We start from the raw sequence: 19,150 nt of genomic DNA on the forward strand, positions 1-19,150 counted from the left end.
GTTTATAATGAGGTTCATCATTTTTTGAAATGAATTAAAAAAAAAAAAAAAAAACATTCCAGCAATTTGGATTGCTTTATTTTAAAATTTTCCTTTTTACAGAACAAGTAACAAGAAAAAACACAACCTTAACATTAAAATGGCAGGGAATGGAACAACTCGTTCACAAAGCATAGTCAGTGAATACGTCTACGGACTGATGCTGCGAGGGAGTTGTTTCTTGATGTAGCTTTGTAATGGATACAAGCTTGGTCCCTAGCTGACAAACTGTCACACTGATAAGAATATTATTTGATAATAATGTCTGAAATAAATCAGATGGAAAGTGTGATTATTACATTTAAATTTAAAACGCTGAAAGTTTCAGTAGTTTTTTTTTTCAGTTAAAACTTTTGACCAAATTAAACAGTTTTCTGATTTAAGGTTGAGATAACAGAAGAAAAAATAAGTTTCAGAAATTAAGTGGAACTTTTCAGAAAACATTTTATAATTCAGCATGTTCATATTAAAGCAAGTCTTCAAAGACTTAACTGTATCCAGAGAATTCTTTTTTTTTTAACTTAGCTATATTACATTTCACTGATACAAATATTTGTTGTTTCTAATGGAAAATGTGATTAATACATTTAAAACAGTGAACTTTGTTTCCTCTGAAGTTTGAGTGTCTTTAACACAGTTCAGACTTCACCAAATTGCAGATAAATAAATACAAAAACTCAGATTATAACATGTTACGGTTACATAAGAAAAACTGAAGCTACAGAAATTAATTAGAACATTTTCGAAAAGATTGTAATATTTAGCATGTTTGTTTTAAACTACTGCCCTAATGATTCAATTATTGCTTTGGAATACCCAGAACTGAGGTCCCATTACATTCCAATAAATAAGTAAAACAATGAAGAATTCACTGAAATCTTCTTCATAAATAGTGCCTTTAAATACAACGGTGATGGAGCAAGGTTCACTAATTAAATGAAATGAAGTTAAGATGCAGCAGGATAAATGACATTTCATGCAATTCCTACACAAAAAATGTTAGCCACCTGGAACTCCTAGGTGCCACAAAGTGCAGCCATCATCAAGCTTCACATTACTCATTTCATATTCTGCAGTGATCACTGTGTTGCAGGTAAAATGTCACTATAGACTTTTGTCGTTTGTTTTTTACATAACCCTGTTGCCTATGGGAAATGTTTAATCTGGGCAGTGGTTTTCAAGACATTTAGCTCATGCATGTTGCCTGCTAATTCATAACTTAAAAGAGTATCCCTCAAATGGAGAGGAGCTCATCTCTGTGTGTGTGGCCTCCCTGTTAACATGGTGGTCCTGCCTCTTGATAGGTTTTGGTAGTGTCATCTGGAGAGCAGACCACAGGGCTGTGCGGATCTTCCTCGTGGTAGCAGCAAGGTCCTTAAGCGCAATGACCAACAACACGGTGTCTATGAAACAGAAGGAGGTTAGGACTAGTGTTCATTTAGTCACCTATTTTTAATTTAGTCTTAGTCTTGTGTCAAATGTCCTTGTTTTAGTCATATTTAGCCATTCACATATCTTTTTTTGTTAGTCAAGTTTTAGTCGACTAAAAGTCTCGTCATTTTAGTCTAGTTTTAGTCAAAATATTTGAGTCTTTTTTTAAATAAATTATTTCTGAGATTATTTCTGATAACCATTTCAGTCAAATAGTTATATAAAAATAAATTATATAATGTTATATAAATATCAAGCCTCTTCCTTATTTCACCAGTAAATTCCTGTTAAACGACAAAAAAAAACACTGCATGGGAAAAGGATATTTTCCAAAACGTTGAATGCAGCACAAAGCTAGCGAGGCGTATTTCAATGGAACGCAGCATATGTGTTGTTTTTCAAACAACGGCAGCTGCAGACTGTCGTATGTCTCGGTGTTGGAATCCTCTCCAGTGAAATACAGACAAACTTTACACCGTTTAGGTGTCAGAATTTTAACCGTGTTTACTCCAGCTGCTAGCTAACGCTAGGCTAACGTTACCTGCTGTCAAGTATAGTGTTAACTAGCGTCCCATGCAGCGATGTACGTCCGTTAATAAGCATCAGAGAGAAGCGCGGGCATTTAAGTGGCACCGAAATCCGCGTTGCTATTCGGTCCGGTAGATAACGGTCGTTAAGGCACCGGTCGGTGCCGTATTAGCACCGGGTCTCGGTACCCAACCCTAGTAACAGCTGAATATTCTATCTCATGATGAAAAAGTAGAGGCGATTGTAGACAAAAATGAAGAGAGATTTTATCTTAGTTTTTATTTTATGCAAAACATTTTAGTCTCGTCTTTTTTCGTCAACAATAATGCATGTTAATTTAGTCTTAGCGTTTTTGGACATAGGCGCAGTCTCGTCATCGTCTCGTCTTAGTCATGGAAAAAAAGGTCGTTGACGAACATATTTAGTCTCGTCTCATCTGACAAAATTAACACTAGTTAGGCCCGGCAGCATTTGAGAGAAAAGAGCTGTATAGTAACAAAGTAGAACTACTTCACTACTCTACTTAAAGGTACAATATGTAACATTTCTGATTTAAAATGTCTAAAAATGACCATACCTATGTTATATATTTTTATGAGTTGTGTTCTTACACTATCCTAAATGTTTCCACCAAATGTCAAACCCAGAGAAATCAGTTATTTTATTTTCAGACACGGCACGTTTCCTTTAGTCGCCCGTCAGTGGCGTCATATAACCTTTCACCCTCCAGTTACTCTAACTTCCATCAGAACACTGGCACCAAGATGATACGTTCAGGAGTAATTGTAAATCATACAATGTCACAGAATAAAAATACTTGTAACCGTAATACTGCTTTTTGTTTTGCCATACAGCATCATTTTGTGATTAATTACATCCCACTGTTTTATCACAGTAATACAACAGAGACCTTATCTATTTTGAAAGTTCAATATTGATACCGGCTTGACGTTACTACAATGTGCTAACGTTGATGCTAAAGCTTTGTGGGTAACATTATGAGGTTACAACATCGTTCAACACGCTAATAGTTATTTTTAGTATGACTGTTTCGACCACAGCTAACAGGACTGAGCTAACCCACGAATAACTTCACTAGTAACGTTAACGTTAGCTGTATAGATAGACGATTAATCTAATGCTAATTTAACCAAAGTAGCACACCCCGGTCTGTCTGCCTCACTCCCCCGGCGCAGAGAGACTCAGTCGGGATGACAGCTGACAACAGCCCCGGGACATAAAGCTAGCTAGTTACCGTTAGCCCCCAGTCAGCTATCAGCCAACTACTTCCATTACAGCAACCCCCGGCCAGAACTTATCTCCAGTGCCTGGTGCTTACGACGCTAACGGCAGTTTAATTAAACGTCGGGAAACAAGACCATATCAGACCCAGCACCGAGTCACAACAGCGGCCATCCATAGCGGTAGCTAGCTACATCTCCGTAGCGCCACCGGTGTATGTGCCGAAAATCTCCTCCCTGCCGAATTTCTCCCCCCTTCAAGTTTAGCTGTCTTTACGGTTAGCTAAATTAACCCGACAAAAGGTGGGTTAAGCAACAAAACTAAAAGTTAAGATTACTGAAGAGTGAAGGGGAGATAATTCCGGGGAGATGTTATGCTGCTGCACAACAGGCACCGAACGTCCTGGCTCGCTATCGCGGAGATTCCCCCGGCAATCCCCACCCACACCCGTCTCTCAGCCTCGTTGAGTAGCTTGCTAGCGTTACAACAAACCCCGTCCGCCCCGGTGTTGAAACCATCCAAAAGGGGACATTGATATGTGAAATATTTTGTGTTTTAGCTGCTTTTTTTCTCCTACTTCCACTTTTACTTGAGTACATATTTTCGATGAGTTTAATACTTTTACTCCGATACATTTTTTATGTGCTGCATCGTTACTCGTTACTGTTGTGAATTCCTCACGCTACGAAGACTGTGTAGGTCACAGTGTGTGTGTACGTTAGTTACGTAATAATTTACGTAATAATAATAGTTTGTACTCTTCCTATTTAGCTATTGTTGCAGCAGATGAAGCTATTCCTGAGTTGTTTCAGTCTGCAGTGAGTCCTGAATGTTAACCGTTTGACCCTGTGATGTGAAGCTGCTAGTTTATCTGTATGTTGCTAGCTTGCTAACTTTCCTGTACATCACACATATTACCAACTAGTGTGTGATACATTTTTTGGCGCTTTAATCGTTACTGTGCTGGAGAGGATGTTCATTTTACTTGCACAGTGTGATAATTGTACATTTTATTTCAGTATTTGTTAATACTTGTTATTTTAATATAATATATTTAATGTTTGTTAATTCCTTTGGCTACAGCCTTGGCTAAACATTTGAAATAATATACAATATGATATTCAAACTTTTGACTGCTTTATTTAATAACTAAATAACACAGTACTTTTACTTTTACTTTCAGTACTTGAGTAGTACATTTCAAAATAAACTACTTCCAATACTTAAGTACAAAAAATGTTGAATACTTTAGTAGTTCTACTTAAGTGTGGTGCTTAAAGAGCACTTCTACTTCTACTCAAGTCACTTTTTTGATAGAGCAGTTGTACTTTTACTCAAGTATGGGTCTCTAGTACTTTATACACCTCTGGAAAGGAACATATGCCTACCATTGCCAATGAGTTACCTTTGTCCTCTGTGAAATGGGCTCTCTGCCTCTGTTGTTTGGACATGCTGGCAATTTCCTCCTTGCGTCTTGCCTGGGCGATGCAAATAGCCATATGATGCCTGTTCAGTGCCGTGTGGATGCTCATATGGAGGGGAGTGTTGCACAGACACTCCATTCTATCCAGAAGGCTTGCTACCTGCAACACACCAACGCAATCAACCCTTATATTCCCCCCTCAGTCTTAGAAATTCATTTCTTAATGTGGTATTCTACAAACACGGACAAAGTGCTTACAGAATAACAAGCCATCACATAAACATAACTTCACAGAAATAGAAAATATATCAACAAGACATTACAAAAGTTTACATTAACTGTTTGCCTTAATGAGGTCTTAGTTGAACTGTGTGTGTAAGTATGGTTTTTATTCAGGGTCCAAACTGATTTTCTTTTTTTTAACAAACCTCCAGGAGACTGCATTAAAGGGAAGTAGCTTTCTCTTGATAACACTCATAGGTGTGCAAAAATAAAATTGCAAATATCACCTTCAGAACATAACAGGGCTGCTGTGACACAATCCACCTGTAGATGGCAGTATGCAAGCAATTGATTCAGGGGTCTCACCCTCGCTTGTTCTCTCATCTGATTAACAATGAGGTGGTCCACTCTTGTGGGATTTGGTGGAGTTTTGGGTAGGTTAATGTTGGCCACTGCTGCAGTTCTTTTACCAAGAAATGTCTTGGTAATGATGACCTCTGTCTAAAATTAAAAAAAACAACAAGTGAGAACAACAAGGCATCCCATAGCTAACAAAAAATAAAATGTATTTATGTACTGTATATTCATAATTCGCAGAGCTCATCTAAACATAAATGGAGTGATAAAATGTTTGTATTTATGACACAAAATCAGACTTCGAAAGCATACCCTTTTTCTCTCCCGCTCCAAACACCTCCACTGCTCATAACACTCGTCCAGGTAGAAGTAGAGCTGGATCACAGGTCCTCCTTGATTCATCACCATTGAAGTTGTCATGGCTGAAGCCATGCCATGATAAGTGCTCTCTCCTCTGCAGGTCATCGTGTCACTAACATAGGGGTTGAAAGCTGCAGACTCATTGGCTGACATCCTATCACCCACATCCATGCCAGGAACACCGCTTCCATAGGCCAGTGTGGATCTAGAGCTGAAGTTAGTGGAGTTGATGGGCACGCTGGAGTACCTTCTGGGGTCATTCACAGGATACATGAAAGGAGTGAGGTGCTGTGTATTCCCTACACTGACCATGCTGTTTTCTCCATCAAATCTCTGAGACTGCATGCTCCCCACGTGGTCAATGTACGAGTTTTGTTTCTTATCTCCTCCTCTCATGTTAGAGTTGGTTAGGGGTCTTGTGGAGAAGACTTCTCCTAGAAAGCCAGACATATGCATCCTCTTCTTTTCCCTCTGCATCTGTGGCTTGAGCTTGCTCTGTATCAGGCCCTGCTGGATGTGATGCTTTGAATACTGGTTCATGCCTACGTTAATAGGGAGTGAAGTGTTCTCTCTGTGCATGATCAGGTTGCTTTGGTATTGGTTTGGACGGTTTAAAGATGCAGAGAATGGCTTGGGTGGCTGGAAGTATTCTGTGTTTTGTGGGCTGAAACCAGGTAGATCTTGAAAGGCATCGCGCTTAAATGTTTGTTTCCTCACTCCACCATTTCTTTCCATCTGCACTGTCCCAAATTCTCCCACCAGCTGCTTTTGGGTCTGAATTGCAGGAGTACTCTGTGTTGACATTGCAGGACTGGTGATTTTCCATTGTTCGGCCATGCTGTCTTCATGGTGCGTGCCCACTGTTGGCCTGTGATTGTTTGGGAAGTCTCCATGACATAAGCTATCATGCTCACCAGCCATGAACGACTGAAAACTGCTGACCAGTTGATTAATGTCTTGTGGCCCATACTGCTCATTACTGGTGGGCTTTGCGCTGCTCTGGATGTACTGGTCTTCATAATAAGGATGAAAGCATGGGCTGTTCATTTCGCTTTGAGGTCTAAAACCATTAATGGGGTCAGGGAAATTATTCATAGGCTGATTATTTACTCTCTCAGCTGGCATTTTGTCATATTTGCTTTGTTGTACCTGTGACAAGTAGGTGTGTCCTGTGTTGGGTATTGGTAGACCTGGTGGCAGTTTCTGAGGACGGAGGGTGTTGCTGTCCCTGTCTCCATTAGGCAAATTAAAAACCCATTGTTGATTTGTAGAAAGGCCATTGGACTGTTGATAAAATGCTTCAACATCTTTGTCTACTGACATATGTCCCTGTGCTTTACTTAAAGTCTCACGGGATACGTAGTTTGGAGGAAAGGTGGGGTTATGTTGTGTTTTAGCCTCTGATTGAAAATACTGTAGCAGTTCTTCTCTCAAAGTCTTTGGAGACCAGACAGGATTACATGTGGGTAGGCTGCTGAAAGAAGAATCAAGGACTTTCTTTAATGTTAGTGTTTAGAAAACTACTACAACATATATGAAATATATTCTTTTTTTATTAAATGTAGATTCAACTACAGATATTTATTTTTGGCTGTTCATTAGCCATAAATCACACAATACATACTGTTATATATATACCCGACTCTACAATGTGAAAACCTTAAAGGTCCAATGTGTAGGAACTTCTCCCATCTAGCATTGAGATCATATGTTGCAATCAACTCTCTCGCACCACGGAGTTCACAGTACGTATTACAGCTACGGTAGCCTTCAAGCTTCAAAAACGCGGTCTCTTGCTCTTTTCAATATCCTTTTCTTTTTCTGGGCGAAAAAGAAGACTTCTGTTCCTGAAATGTGGATTGTAAATACGTGTGGTCCTCCCACTTTTCCTTCTTCAAACTTGCCGGGGCCGGGAAGCTACAATACCCATTAGGAGCACCTGTGAGTTTATCATGTGACAGCGAAAACACGAAAGGCGGAGTATGTCCTGTATGTCCCTTACCAGCTAATGTATTTCAAGATGGCGCATGAATATGGAGCGTCTACCCCAGTTTATGCGAATGCAAATGTAAAATTTCAAGCAAAAAGGAATACTTGGAATTGATCGTGGTGGTAAATATTCATGAAAAAGGACAAGTTTGTGAACGGGCAACACAGATTTTGATAATGAACAACTAAACACGTTACACACTGGACCTTTAAACCCTCGACATACCCTTCACTGTAGTAGCTGTCCTGTGAATCTGCTTCATCCAAAATGTTGGACACTAGACCCTGTAGATCAGTCTCTCCGTCACAGCTAGTATTATCAGTGGGTTTTCTGCAAGGAAAAGAAAACATGTCTCTAGAATTGCACTCTTTACTTTTTTTCTTGGAGAGCATTCATTTTAGAGTATGGCTGACAACTTTCTTTATTTTTCTTCCACAATAAGACTTGCACCCAGTACATTTAACTAAAGATGTCACGAGAACCAATAGTTTACACCCAAGTCGATGCCAAAATTCTGAAAACGTAACAGTACTTGTTTTTCTAGGTACCGCAGGTATCGAAGATGCAATTCTTCCGGACCTGACGTGGGAAGCATATACGACTACAAGTGTTCTAGTCGGCCGCTAAATGCCAAAGAATAAGAATGCCTACTGACACGGAAGAACAGTGAACAGCGAATCACCTTAGGCAGTAAGCTTCTGGCTGAAACTTCCGAACTGCAAGTAGTCTGTTTCTCTCTGCCATTGTTTTTCACATACAGACTAATGTTAGCTATGAAAGCTGACATTATATATATATATATATATATATATATATATATATATATATATATATATATATATATATATAACTGCATAATTTCAGTTAAAAGTTAACTTTCTTTTTTTTAAGTTTTGTATTCTTGTTATACTTATCCTGAAATACATATCATAAAGGAGTTAAGAAATGCAGAATTTTACTGGTATTGGTATTGACTACTTAATTCCTTTGATATTCTTACATTTAACTACCTCTGAATAACAGAATAAAATCCCAAACCTACTTGATTAGACAGAATAGCAGTGTGATTGCCCTAACGTAGTTGAAAATGAATACCTGCTTTTAATGCTGTTCTGGGCACAATTGATAAGGCCATAGGGATCATCATGAGCATTGTGAGACCAGGGCATGTAGGATGCTGTGTTCTGTTCCTGTAGTGAGACACTGGGGGTAGCCATGGAGGGCAATGCCACGTTGTTTCCACTGGCCTGAAAAAGAGAGAAGCGTAGGTTACTCAATCTGAAGATCGCCTGAAAAAAAACGTTACTACTGTGTTTTTTTTCCTCACACAAAGCAGATTGATGCACATTACAGAATACACAAACCAGACAATTAAAGCTGAAATGATAGTTCCTCAATCAATTAGTCAATTGGTAAATGATGAATCAGCAACTATTTCGATAATAAAGAAATTAATTAAATTGTAAGAATTTGCTGCTTTTTTGTTTAATACTATTGTAAATGTGAATATTTTGGTTGGTCAAACATAAATTTCAATATTTTCTTGTATTTTCACAGGCCACACTTAATCGATAGTTCGTTCCAGCTTCAAAGATAATAATCACACAAAAAATATCATTAAGGGTATACTTAGTGTCCCAAATTCCCCCATACAATGTCCTTAATTATGAACCTGCTAAACCACCTGTGCTGTTTAACAGGTGTTTTATTGTAATTAATGTGCGCGTGACAAGTTTGCCATTCAAAAAGTCATTTATTAAGTCATTTAGTTGCAAATGTGCAAATGAGGCCAAATGTTTTCCCGGCACTAATACACAGTTGCCATAATGTACAGTCTAGCCTAAGGAAATCATGATACTTGCCTAACCCCCACCCCTCAAAACTCGTTTTATAAACACTACAGCGCTATTCCGGCCGCACCCCGACCCTGTCACGAACGGCTCTGCTACTCCAGACCAACCGCACTTGGTACAAGCACATGGGTATCGCTACATCTGGGGGGGATTCTGGTTTAGAGGCGTTCAGTCGTAATCCCGCAGATGGTAGCTTTATGGTAGATTTGGGACACTCAATTTTTGGAAAAATAATAAACTAACCTGTCTCAAATAAGACCCTCATCATTTGGGACACTCAGTTTTTCGAAAATAATTTGGGACACTAAACTGCACCCACCATTAAGTAAATTTTTGCTATGAACTGAGATTAAAAAAAATAAATAGGTCGAACAAAGAGTTAAATTTAGCTTCACATTAGATGATACAATAGTTTTCCACCATTCATTGCACGATTAACTCCTAATACAGGTGTGTGGATACTGCTGCAAATATGCCATATTTAAAAAATACCATAGCCATGACCCTAAAAGCATAACGTTACTTACCTGACGCTGGTATGTAGGAAAGAGTGAGTTTGCAAATGTCCTCTGATGCCCGTCAAAGGCCATTCTGAACTCCCTTGAACTTGAACTGATTCTTTAGCTACTCCATTCACGTTACTGCTCTGGCAAAACACAAGGTCCTCGTTGTTAATATTTGATATAACTATATGTAGTAGGTTTGTGATAACATAGAAATTATTATCTTAACGTTACTGCTATTTCAGAAAAAGGAAATAACTTCGCCGCTAATGTTAACGTTTGTGGATTCAAGTGGAGTCACGTAGCTAATTTAAGCTAGCAAGCTGCTATGCTGCCTTGGCTAATTTGGACTAAACTTTCACCCATACTCAAACTGCTTCCCTGCCAGTCAAATGTGGTTAACTTTGCCTACACAAACCAAGACATCCGAGTAAAATACGGGATAAGCCTACCTGCGAAAGTAACGTTAACGTCAACTTTTGGAGTTAAACAATTTTCTTCACTGTCCGTACATTATCCCCAACTGCTCTCGTGACCCCCTCTGCTCGCCCCCACATAAGTTCGATGTTGCCCTCGCGACATGAGTTTACATTGGCTATTTTTCGTCCAATGACATCAAGCAGGAGATCCAAGCGCATAGCAACATAGCAACCGCTAATATAATCCATGGTAGCAACCTATGATATTCCATATGGTATCACACCCTCCCCCACCTCAGGCCATTGTGTAGTAGTAGGCTTACCTTATTTTTACTTTTTGAGTGGTATGGGATTTTGGACACAATGGCCTAAATCGACACAGGTGGTCCTGCTATTACGCCCACCTGGAAGTTATCCATATGGTATGCATATCAGAATCAGAATCAGAATCAGAAATACTTTAATAATCCCAGGGGGACATTATTTTTGTTACCACTCCAGGTATACAAACAACAAATAAAAACAACATATATTATCAAGACTTTATATATATATATATATATATATATATATATATATAGATATATTTGAAGACATAATTGTGTACACTATCATTTTTTTTATTTTTTGTTGGTTTATATTATTATACTTTTCTTTCCCAAAATGCATTTTGCATGACATAATTTTTTTTTTTTTACTTCATTGACTTTCCATTGCATCGTAATGGTTGCATTATTTGCATTATTTGTATACTTTTATTCCAATTCATTTATGTTTAGCTTTTTTCACTTACGTTTAATTGAAGATTCAGGTCAAATAAAATGCATTTCACTTCAACTTAAAAAAAACTTTAAAAAATACATTTTACGAAAATTAGTACACAATTACTACATAGGCCTACATGAAGATACAAGTGATTAACAATTAATAATCCAAAACCAGTTTGATTGCTATGCCCTTGAGTCCACAATAATAATACAAAAAAACATTTAGCAAAATAGAAGAAGAAACAATTGATATTTTATTAAAACAACCCAAGTTGATATTCCCTGGATTCCACAACAAAACATGGGAAAGTCTACCCCCTCTCTTCCTCCTCCCATGAACATTAGACTACTCCAAGGGGAATTTGAAAGTCTGCTTGGGCCACGCAATCCAGCTGTGGAGCTGGAAAGTTTGACAATATTATCTAAAAAAAAGACGACCAGTGCAAAAGCGACATTACCTTCAAAATAAAAACATACACTTTGTAAAATGTACACACTTGTCATATACAAGGTAATAAGAACATTACCTTTTCTTAGAATTAGATAACATCATTGCCCTTAACTAAAAAAGAATATGATGCTGTATTTAATTGTTCATGTAATGTATAATATCAATATGTACTGGATTGATGAATGCAATTGATATAAATACATTATTAATGTTTTATTATTTTTATTATATTTACTTACTACTCTTATTGTAGTAGTCTAGTTATAGTAGTAGTAGTAGTAGTAGTAGTAGTAGTAGTAGTAGTAGTAGAAGTGGCTAGTAGTAGGCATTACAATTAACTTTCAGGTTCACATAGGTTTTTAGCTTAGTAGCCATCAAACAAAATTATAACAATATAAATAAATATTTGTTGTTTTATTATATTAAATATGTGTGCAATGCAGGTCACTTAATGGCATACAATTCTACATGGCATATTCGTCATTTTCACGTTTATTTTGATAGCTCTTACCGGAAGCTATGTTTGTTATTATGGCTGCCTTGATGGTGTTGAGGGAACAGGAGTTGTGGAAAAGAAAAAAGTCAGCCAACAGCGTTCAAAGCGGAGACCAATGCAGTCAGAGAGCAGCGTTCAGGTTTTCACCAGCTTTTCCCCCCTTTGTAAGTTATTCACTTTCAATAGTTGCTTGCAGAACTGATATGGGACATACTAAAAAAGTTTACAGTAATTAATCGGGCTGAAATTGCTGTCTTAAACTTTGGAAGATGATTTTTTGGAAGACTGTTGCACTCCTGCTGCCTCTGCTGATATCAGCCCAGCATCAAGGGGACAACGGAATAGTCGTCCCGGAGCATGGATTTTGCCAGCCGATTTCAATACCTCTGTGCACGGACATAGCCTACAACCAAACCATCATGCCCAATTTAGTGGGCCATTACAACCAGGAGGACGCAGGGCTCGAGGTGCACCAGTTTTACCCTCTTGTAAAGGTACAGTGCTCGCCGGAGTTGAAATTTTTCCTGTGCTCCATGTATGCGCCTGTGTGCACAGTTTTGGAGAAGGCCATTCCTCCCTGCAGGTCAATCTGCGAGAGAGCCAAGCAGGGCTGCGAAGCTCTCATGAACAAGTTTGGCTTTCAGTGGCCGGACCGACTGCGCTGCGAGAACTTCCCTGTGCTGGGAGACGGACAGATCTGTGTGGGCCAAAATGATTCCTCTCCCGCGACCGTCACACCCATCACGCCTGTCCGGGGGGCCCAGGACTTCACCACGGCACCCTCACATAGGCCTTTCCGCTGCCCTTCTGTTCTCAAAGTACCAACATATTTGAATTATAAGTTTTTAGAGGAGAAGGACTGTGCAGCTCCCTGTGAGCCCTCAAGGAGCGGTGGGAACATGTTTTTCAGTGACAAAGAGATTCATTTCTCCCGCATATGGATTCTGGTCTGGTCTGTGCTTTGTTGTGCATCTACATTATTCACAGTAACCACCTATTTAGTTGACATGCAGCGCTTCAGATACCCTGAGCGACCTATCATCTTCCTGTCTGGCTGCTACACTATGGTGTCCATAGCCTACATAGCTGGCTACTTCCTGGGAGACAAAGTGGTGTGCAATGACGGCTTCAGCCCAGAAGGCTATAAAACTCTGGTCCAAGGCACCAAAAAGGAAGGTTGCACCATCCTCTTCATGATGCTCTATTTCTTCAGCATGGCCAGCTCCATCTGGTGGGTTATCCTGTCTCTCACCTGGTTCCTGGCAGCAGGTATGAAGTGGGGCCACGAGGCCATTGAGGCCAACTCTCAGTATTTTCACCTGGCAGCCTGGGCAGTGCCAGCCGCCAAGACCATCAGCATCCTGGCCATCGGGCAGATCGAGGGGGATGTGCTCAGCGGTGTCTGCTTCGTCAGTCTCAGCAGCCTGGCCCCTCTACGAGGCTTTGTGTTGGCCCCTCTCTTCATTTATCTCTTCATCGGTACCTCTTTCTTGCTGGCCGGCTTTGTGTCACTGTTCCGAATCCGCACCATCATGAAACACGATGGCACCAAGACAGAGAAGCTGGAGCGACTGATGGTGCGGATTGGGGTATTCAGCGTGCTCTACACCGTCCCTGCTACCATTGTTATTGCCTGCGTCTTCTACGAGCAGGCCTTCCGCCCCCACTGGGAGCGCAGCTGGGTCAGCCATAACTGCAGAAGCCTGGCCATCCCCTGCCCTGTGCAGACCGGGCCCCGCATGACTCCAGACTTTACTGTCTACATGATCAAGTACCTGATGACACTGATAGTGGGTATCACCTCTGGTTTCTGGATCTGGTCTGGAAAGACTCTACACTCCTGGCATAAGTTTTACACAAGGCTGACAAATGGCAAACATGGAGAGACCACTGTTTAGAATAAAGGGGCATCCAAATGTTGCTGGGACTAATTTGTGTATTGTTACCTGTTGCTCATGTGATAGGTAAGTAGCACAGTGAGTAGCCATAGGGTCTTACAGCATTTTGTATTCACCTCAGCTTTATAGCCACACATGCATGCCAAACTGAGGGTCAGGGTTTGACAAAAGGGCAAGCTGGATAAACAAGGACTGAGTCTGACTGTCTGAACAAATAACAAGCATGGCTATGGATGCCATGTGCTGAAATGCTCTCCCTCCCCCTCTCTTAAAGCCACCATAAGCTCAAGGCGAGTGATGATCCAGCAGCCAAGAGCATAGAGAACAGGGGAAAGAATGCTGTGGAAGAGTGGCAGTTTATTCTCTCTGTTAACATTTCAAATGTAATTAAATGAAATTGTAAATAGTATTTGTAAAAACCCGAAATTATATATTTGTATTTATAGAAAGTAAATACTTTTCCTTATCTGCCAGTGTACCTGCTTTACTTTTGCACCGTAAGAACGCCACATGCCTGAAATCTAGACATGCTCCTTTTATATTATTATTATTAATTTCTGGTTATGAATAACATTGTTTTTTTTATGCATTAAAAGAACATTTCAGTCAGTTGGATGATATCAAAGAAGCTTTTTCAGTTTACCCCACTGTACTGTCACTCATCTTTGCTGAGACTCTGCAAAATCTGCACATATAATCAAAATTATGATCAAATTACTTCAAACTACATGCTTGATTTTAGTTCAAAAGGGAGAACTGAATTGTTTTTCTTTACTTTTTTCCTTGCTAATGTTCAGTGTTCTTCAATAATTAAATAATCTTGTGATAACAAGTTACTTTCTTTGATCAAAGAACAGCCATGTTGTTTTCTCAAGTGGGTGAGGATTGTGTCACACCTGAACATCTGTTGCCTCAGAGTGGCAGGCAACACTAAAAGAGATTTTTGGAATTCTTTATGGAAGTGAGCTTCTTACACAAGACTGTGGCCCTCTGGGAAATACAAGGATCGAGTTCATACTGAGACAACGGAACGCACCTCTCCCGTTATAATTACTCAAATTCTCAAAATATTCTGAAATATTTCACATCTATGTGTTTTGTGTCTGAGAAACTGGTGGCAACCTGTATGAATGCTTCCTCACACATGCACACCAACATCGCCTTCAAGTGTTAAACAAAACAAGAAACCTTTTTTTAGCCTGTTGTAAGAGAGGGCTCGGTTAAATCAACAAGTCATCTGGCAAGAAAAGTCTGTGCTGTTGCATAGGTGTGACAGTGTGACCCTGCCTGTCTGTTTGGGGAAGGGAAAACAAGGGTGTTCAGGTTTGATGTAGTGTTACTTCTCTGGAGCTACTGTTGCTCTGTGCCAAGTTGGAATCCCCCAAGCCATGCATGGCTGGAACTGAACCTTCACTGCTGTGATGTCATGAAGTAGATGGGTGTGTTGGAGAAAGTTGATCCTCTTGCCTCAGAGCAAACGCTTTGGGCTAGAAGCAGGCGTTCGAACAATTGCACGCACATACAGTACAGTATTGTGTCCATTTGTATTGTTACTGAAATGGTAAGACACATAATCACTATATTAGGCTGTGGCTCTCTAGGTTACAGTATAGTCACTGACACAAGCGTATAGCGGAGCCTTTATGGACCTCTTATATCTCATGACCTGTTGGACGGTAATGTTTGTCTTTCTTGTATCCGTATCTAGGGGTTGAATAAAGAAATGTTGTAATAACAGACAGGTAAGAAGAGTGATTAAAGGTAGAAACAGATACTCCGAGGGGGGGGGGAAACCATAAATCTACTCTCTTACACCCCCTCTGCCTCCACCCTCATTCCCTCTCTCTGCTCAGATGAATGGGGGGAATGCGAGTGAGTCAGTGGAGCGGTGCTGGGCCTTTGCCTAGTGACAGACAGTCTCCTGTGTGCTGCTCACTTCAAAGCGCCGCTGAAACCTGACTAGCTCCTTGTAAACAGTGCCGCCTGGCCCAAAGGCCCACTTCCTGCGCTTAACTCAACTTAATGGCTTGTTTGTTTGGCTTTGCACCGAAGCAAAGAAACGAATGAAGAGCGAGAGAATGAAGAGAAGCGGCATGGGGTGGGGTGCTGGTGGTAAAGAGATTGTTTTAGGGTTTAGGGGATGAGGGGGTTTGGAGAGCATGATGGAACATTTGGTAGTATTTGGTTGCTTTTGTCTTTCTCCAGGGAAAATCAGCAAAGAGAGGGAGAAAAGAAGAAAACAAATGAGGAGACGTGACTGTGATTTTGTGGATCTTTCAACTGAAACTTTGAATCTCAGACCGTTAAACTAAATGGAATCAGATGCTCTGCATTTAAGTTATGCCAGGAAAAAAAGCATTTCACAAAGTAATTTTCTCTCAGTAAATCTTAATGAGTTGTGTGTGTTTTTTTATATATAAACATTACCTGGTGGGCTTCTCAATACATGCAGAGAACTGTAAGACATCTAGGTTTATAATTAAAACATCTACTTTATCTAACTATTCACATGAAGAGGTGGTAGCTGTCTAAAGTAGATCCTTGTCTCTTTCATGTCATTGCCCAGTTTTTCAGTGTCAGCCGTCTCCCATGTTGTTGATCTCATATCTTAAATCTTGCATGCAGACGTTTCCTGCTTGCTTAAAGGCAAGAAGGGACAAGCCGAGGATTGGGGGTAAGACAGGAAGAACGCTCCTGGAGTTGATGTGATGTTGCTCTTATCGGGATAAGACCTTGGCATGTTAGAAAGGGATCGTGTTGTTAGTCGCAAGCGCCAGTGTTCTCCCAGTTGCTGTGGAGCCTTTCTTTTAATGTATAAAACATATCATGCCTATGAATGGGGTTTGCAAACACACAAAGGAAATCAGGATTGAGGAAAAGAGAAAAAAAAAAGAAAGAAAAAAAAAACTATCAAGACATGTAGTAAGTCTGTTTCTAATCAAATCTTGGCTCAAACTCAAGAACTCATGCTCTGATGGCTAACACAGGATTAGTTGCAGTCATACATTATCCTAACCATAGGCGAGCAGCTGAGATTTTCCAGAGCACATACTATATCTATCTGTCTCGCTCTCCCTTGAAATCTCAACAGGAAGTGTAATATGTTCTTTCTCCTCCTATCATTGCTTTCAAAGGCGGCCACTGTGAGTGGGACGGAGCGTAACAAGTTGGCAGGAGACCGAAGGTTTAAATGTGCATTTCAGTTTCTGACTTTGATTCAGGGCCTCAAGCCATAAATACTGGTGCTGACAGTCACCATGAGGTGTCCTGCTTTTCTCCATTTATCTTTTGTCCACTAAAATCCCCCTTTTTTTTTTTTTGACAGCCATGTTACTCTTGTTGAATTCAGAGCCATATTTTTCACTGAAAAGTATATATCATACCACAGTTGTTTTACTGTTGAAAAACTACAAAATGAAATATATCTTAAGGAATTTATTTCTTTTAATAACACTACGATGGTTTGTCCTCCTATCTCTGTAAGGGTTTCATCATGCCTTACAATATGTCCAGCTGTTCCTAAATCACTAAACAGATATCGTACCTTTTTGCCTAAATACTCAGATCAACATGCGGGCTTCATATTGGAGCAGAGAGCAAATATAGTAGAAATTGTGGAAAGGAGTTCAGCCCATCAAGCTTTCTAACTTTGCATTCTTGGTGGTTCATTTTCATGCCTCAGGCACACCATTTGTCTGGGATTGTATTGCTCATAAGTGCACGGACCACTCAGGGGTGGCTTTGACAAGGTAACAAGGCTGGTAGGGGCTACTAACTCTGCAATGTTAGGGGAGTTTATTTGCCCTCTGTCCTGGAGGGCGAGGGTGCGCTGTATCAGGGTAGAAAATGAGGGAGTGCCTCTCCAGCTGCTGAGCAGAGAGGTGCCGACAGCTGCGTGACAGATATTTTGGGAGCCTGCAGCACGCCTGGGATAATAATGGGCTTGATTGGGAGGAGTGTGTGTGTGTGTGTGTGTGTGTGTGTGTGTGTGTGTGTGTGTGTGTGTGTGTGTGTGTGTGTGTGTGTGTGTGTGTGTGTGGAGGGGATGGGAGGGAATGGTTAATGTGCATCCAGACACCACAGTGTGTACACAACCGTGTCACTCTCGTAAACTTTCGGGGTGATGGTGCAAGTAGAAAATGACAGCACGAGTAGGGATGAAGTGTCTGGTGTTTTAAGCTACTGCTTTATGTCATTGTTTTATATTTGGTTTATTAGGTTGCAAAGTTTGAGCTGAGCAGCCATAGAAACTAGACAAGTGTTTACCTGTTAAAATATTATTATCAGAGTATATTATCATGCAAACCCCCCTGCACAATAGTTTGGTATAACAATATCTGTGGTTCTCAGACATGAAGCTACCGAGATGGATCACCTTTCACAGTATGAAAACATTGATAGCCCAAAGCATTCTGTTCGATGTGTCATGTTTCATCCATGTCTTGTAATGAATAGTATGTTGTACACTACTTTGTATGACTATTCTGTCATAATTTGACCTATATGTATAGACATTTACAATATCAGTAGATATAATGGCACCTTTATTAAATTCAATTTGAAACTCTTGGACCTGCAACCTGACCAGTCTTCTCACCTCCTGCACAGTGTACAGTGGGCCAAAGGGAGTTTTGTAGGCTAGTTATTCTTTATCCATATTTGAACGCATCAGTGGCTAAAAAGTGGGTCTAGAAAGCCACACAATTCAACAGCTGTGCAAGTAATCACTGAGCGTTTAATTGATGAGTCAATTAACCCCCTGCAGATACATTACATGGCAGTAAAATCTTTCTTATTGGCCCGTTAATGCAATGATACAGCACTCTGAACACCTGCATTTCCAGGTAAACAAGCTATGTTACACGGAACTACGAAGCTTTAATCCAGTCTGTGGCCATAGTGACTCTCCCGTGGGCCCCAGAAAGGCCTCAGGCTTTGACGATGACTTATTGAGTCGGCTCCTCTCTGGCGAGCGCCCCCCCCCTGTTTTAATGGAAGCGCTCTTAACAGCACTTCTGAGGAATTTACAGCCCTGGCCCCGTGGCTCTCTCGTCCAGGAGAGGAAGGGAAGCACACTGCAGCCTTGTCTCTACAGAGCCAGCAGTGGAAATGTACAGCTTCAGGCAAGGTGGCAGCAGAGCTCCTGTGTGAGCGTGTGTGAGCGTGTGTGT

General features: G+C 40.4%; 2 protein-coding genes across 4 annotated transcripts; one reads left to right on the forward strand and one right to left on the reverse strand.

The window, feature by feature from the left end:
• Positions 1-56: 56 nt before the first annotated feature.
• Positions 57-10,511, reverse strand: moto (minamoto). 3 transcript variants are annotated; one of them, XM_028599115.1, is made up of 8 exons: positions 10,401-10,511; positions 9,973-10,086; positions 8,688-8,839; positions 7,818-7,922; positions 5,555-7,076; positions 5,252-5,386; positions 4,646-4,823; positions 57-1,442 (listed from the first exon to the last, which is right to left on the reverse strand). In XM_028599115.1, the coding sequence occupies exons 2-8, from the start codon at positions 10,033-10,035 to the stop codon at positions 1,252-1,254; spliced, it is 2,346 nt and encodes a 781-aa protein (XP_028454916.1). In that variant the 5' UTR covers positions 10,036-10,086; positions 10,401-10,511; the 3' UTR covers positions 57-1,251. The 3 variants fall into 3 exon arrangements, with proteins under 3 accessions (XP_028454916.1, XP_028454917.1, XP_028454915.1); XM_028599116.1 differs by having other exon boundaries at positions 5,555-7,073; positions 9,973-10,091; XM_028599114.1 differs by having other exon boundaries at positions 9,973-10,091.
• A 1,654-nt stretch (positions 10,512-12,165) lies between these two features.
• fzd2 (frizzled class receptor 2) lies at positions 12,166-14,815 on the forward strand. The gene has a single exon (XM_028599684.1). It carries the CDS (start codon positions 12,351-12,353, stop codon positions 13,977-13,979), a length of 1,629 nt encoding a protein of 542 aa, XP_028455485.1. The 5' UTR covers positions 12,166-12,350; the 3' UTR covers positions 13,980-14,815.
• Positions 14,816-19,150: the final 4,335 nt, after the last annotated feature.

Source organism: Perca flavescens, chromosome 15 (assembly GCF_004354835.1).
Source record: "Perca flavescens isolate YP-PL-M2 chromosome 15, PFLA_1.0, whole genome shotgun sequence".
Taxonomy (NCBI): Eukaryota; Metazoa; Chordata; class Actinopteri; order Perciformes; family Percidae; genus Perca; species Perca flavescens.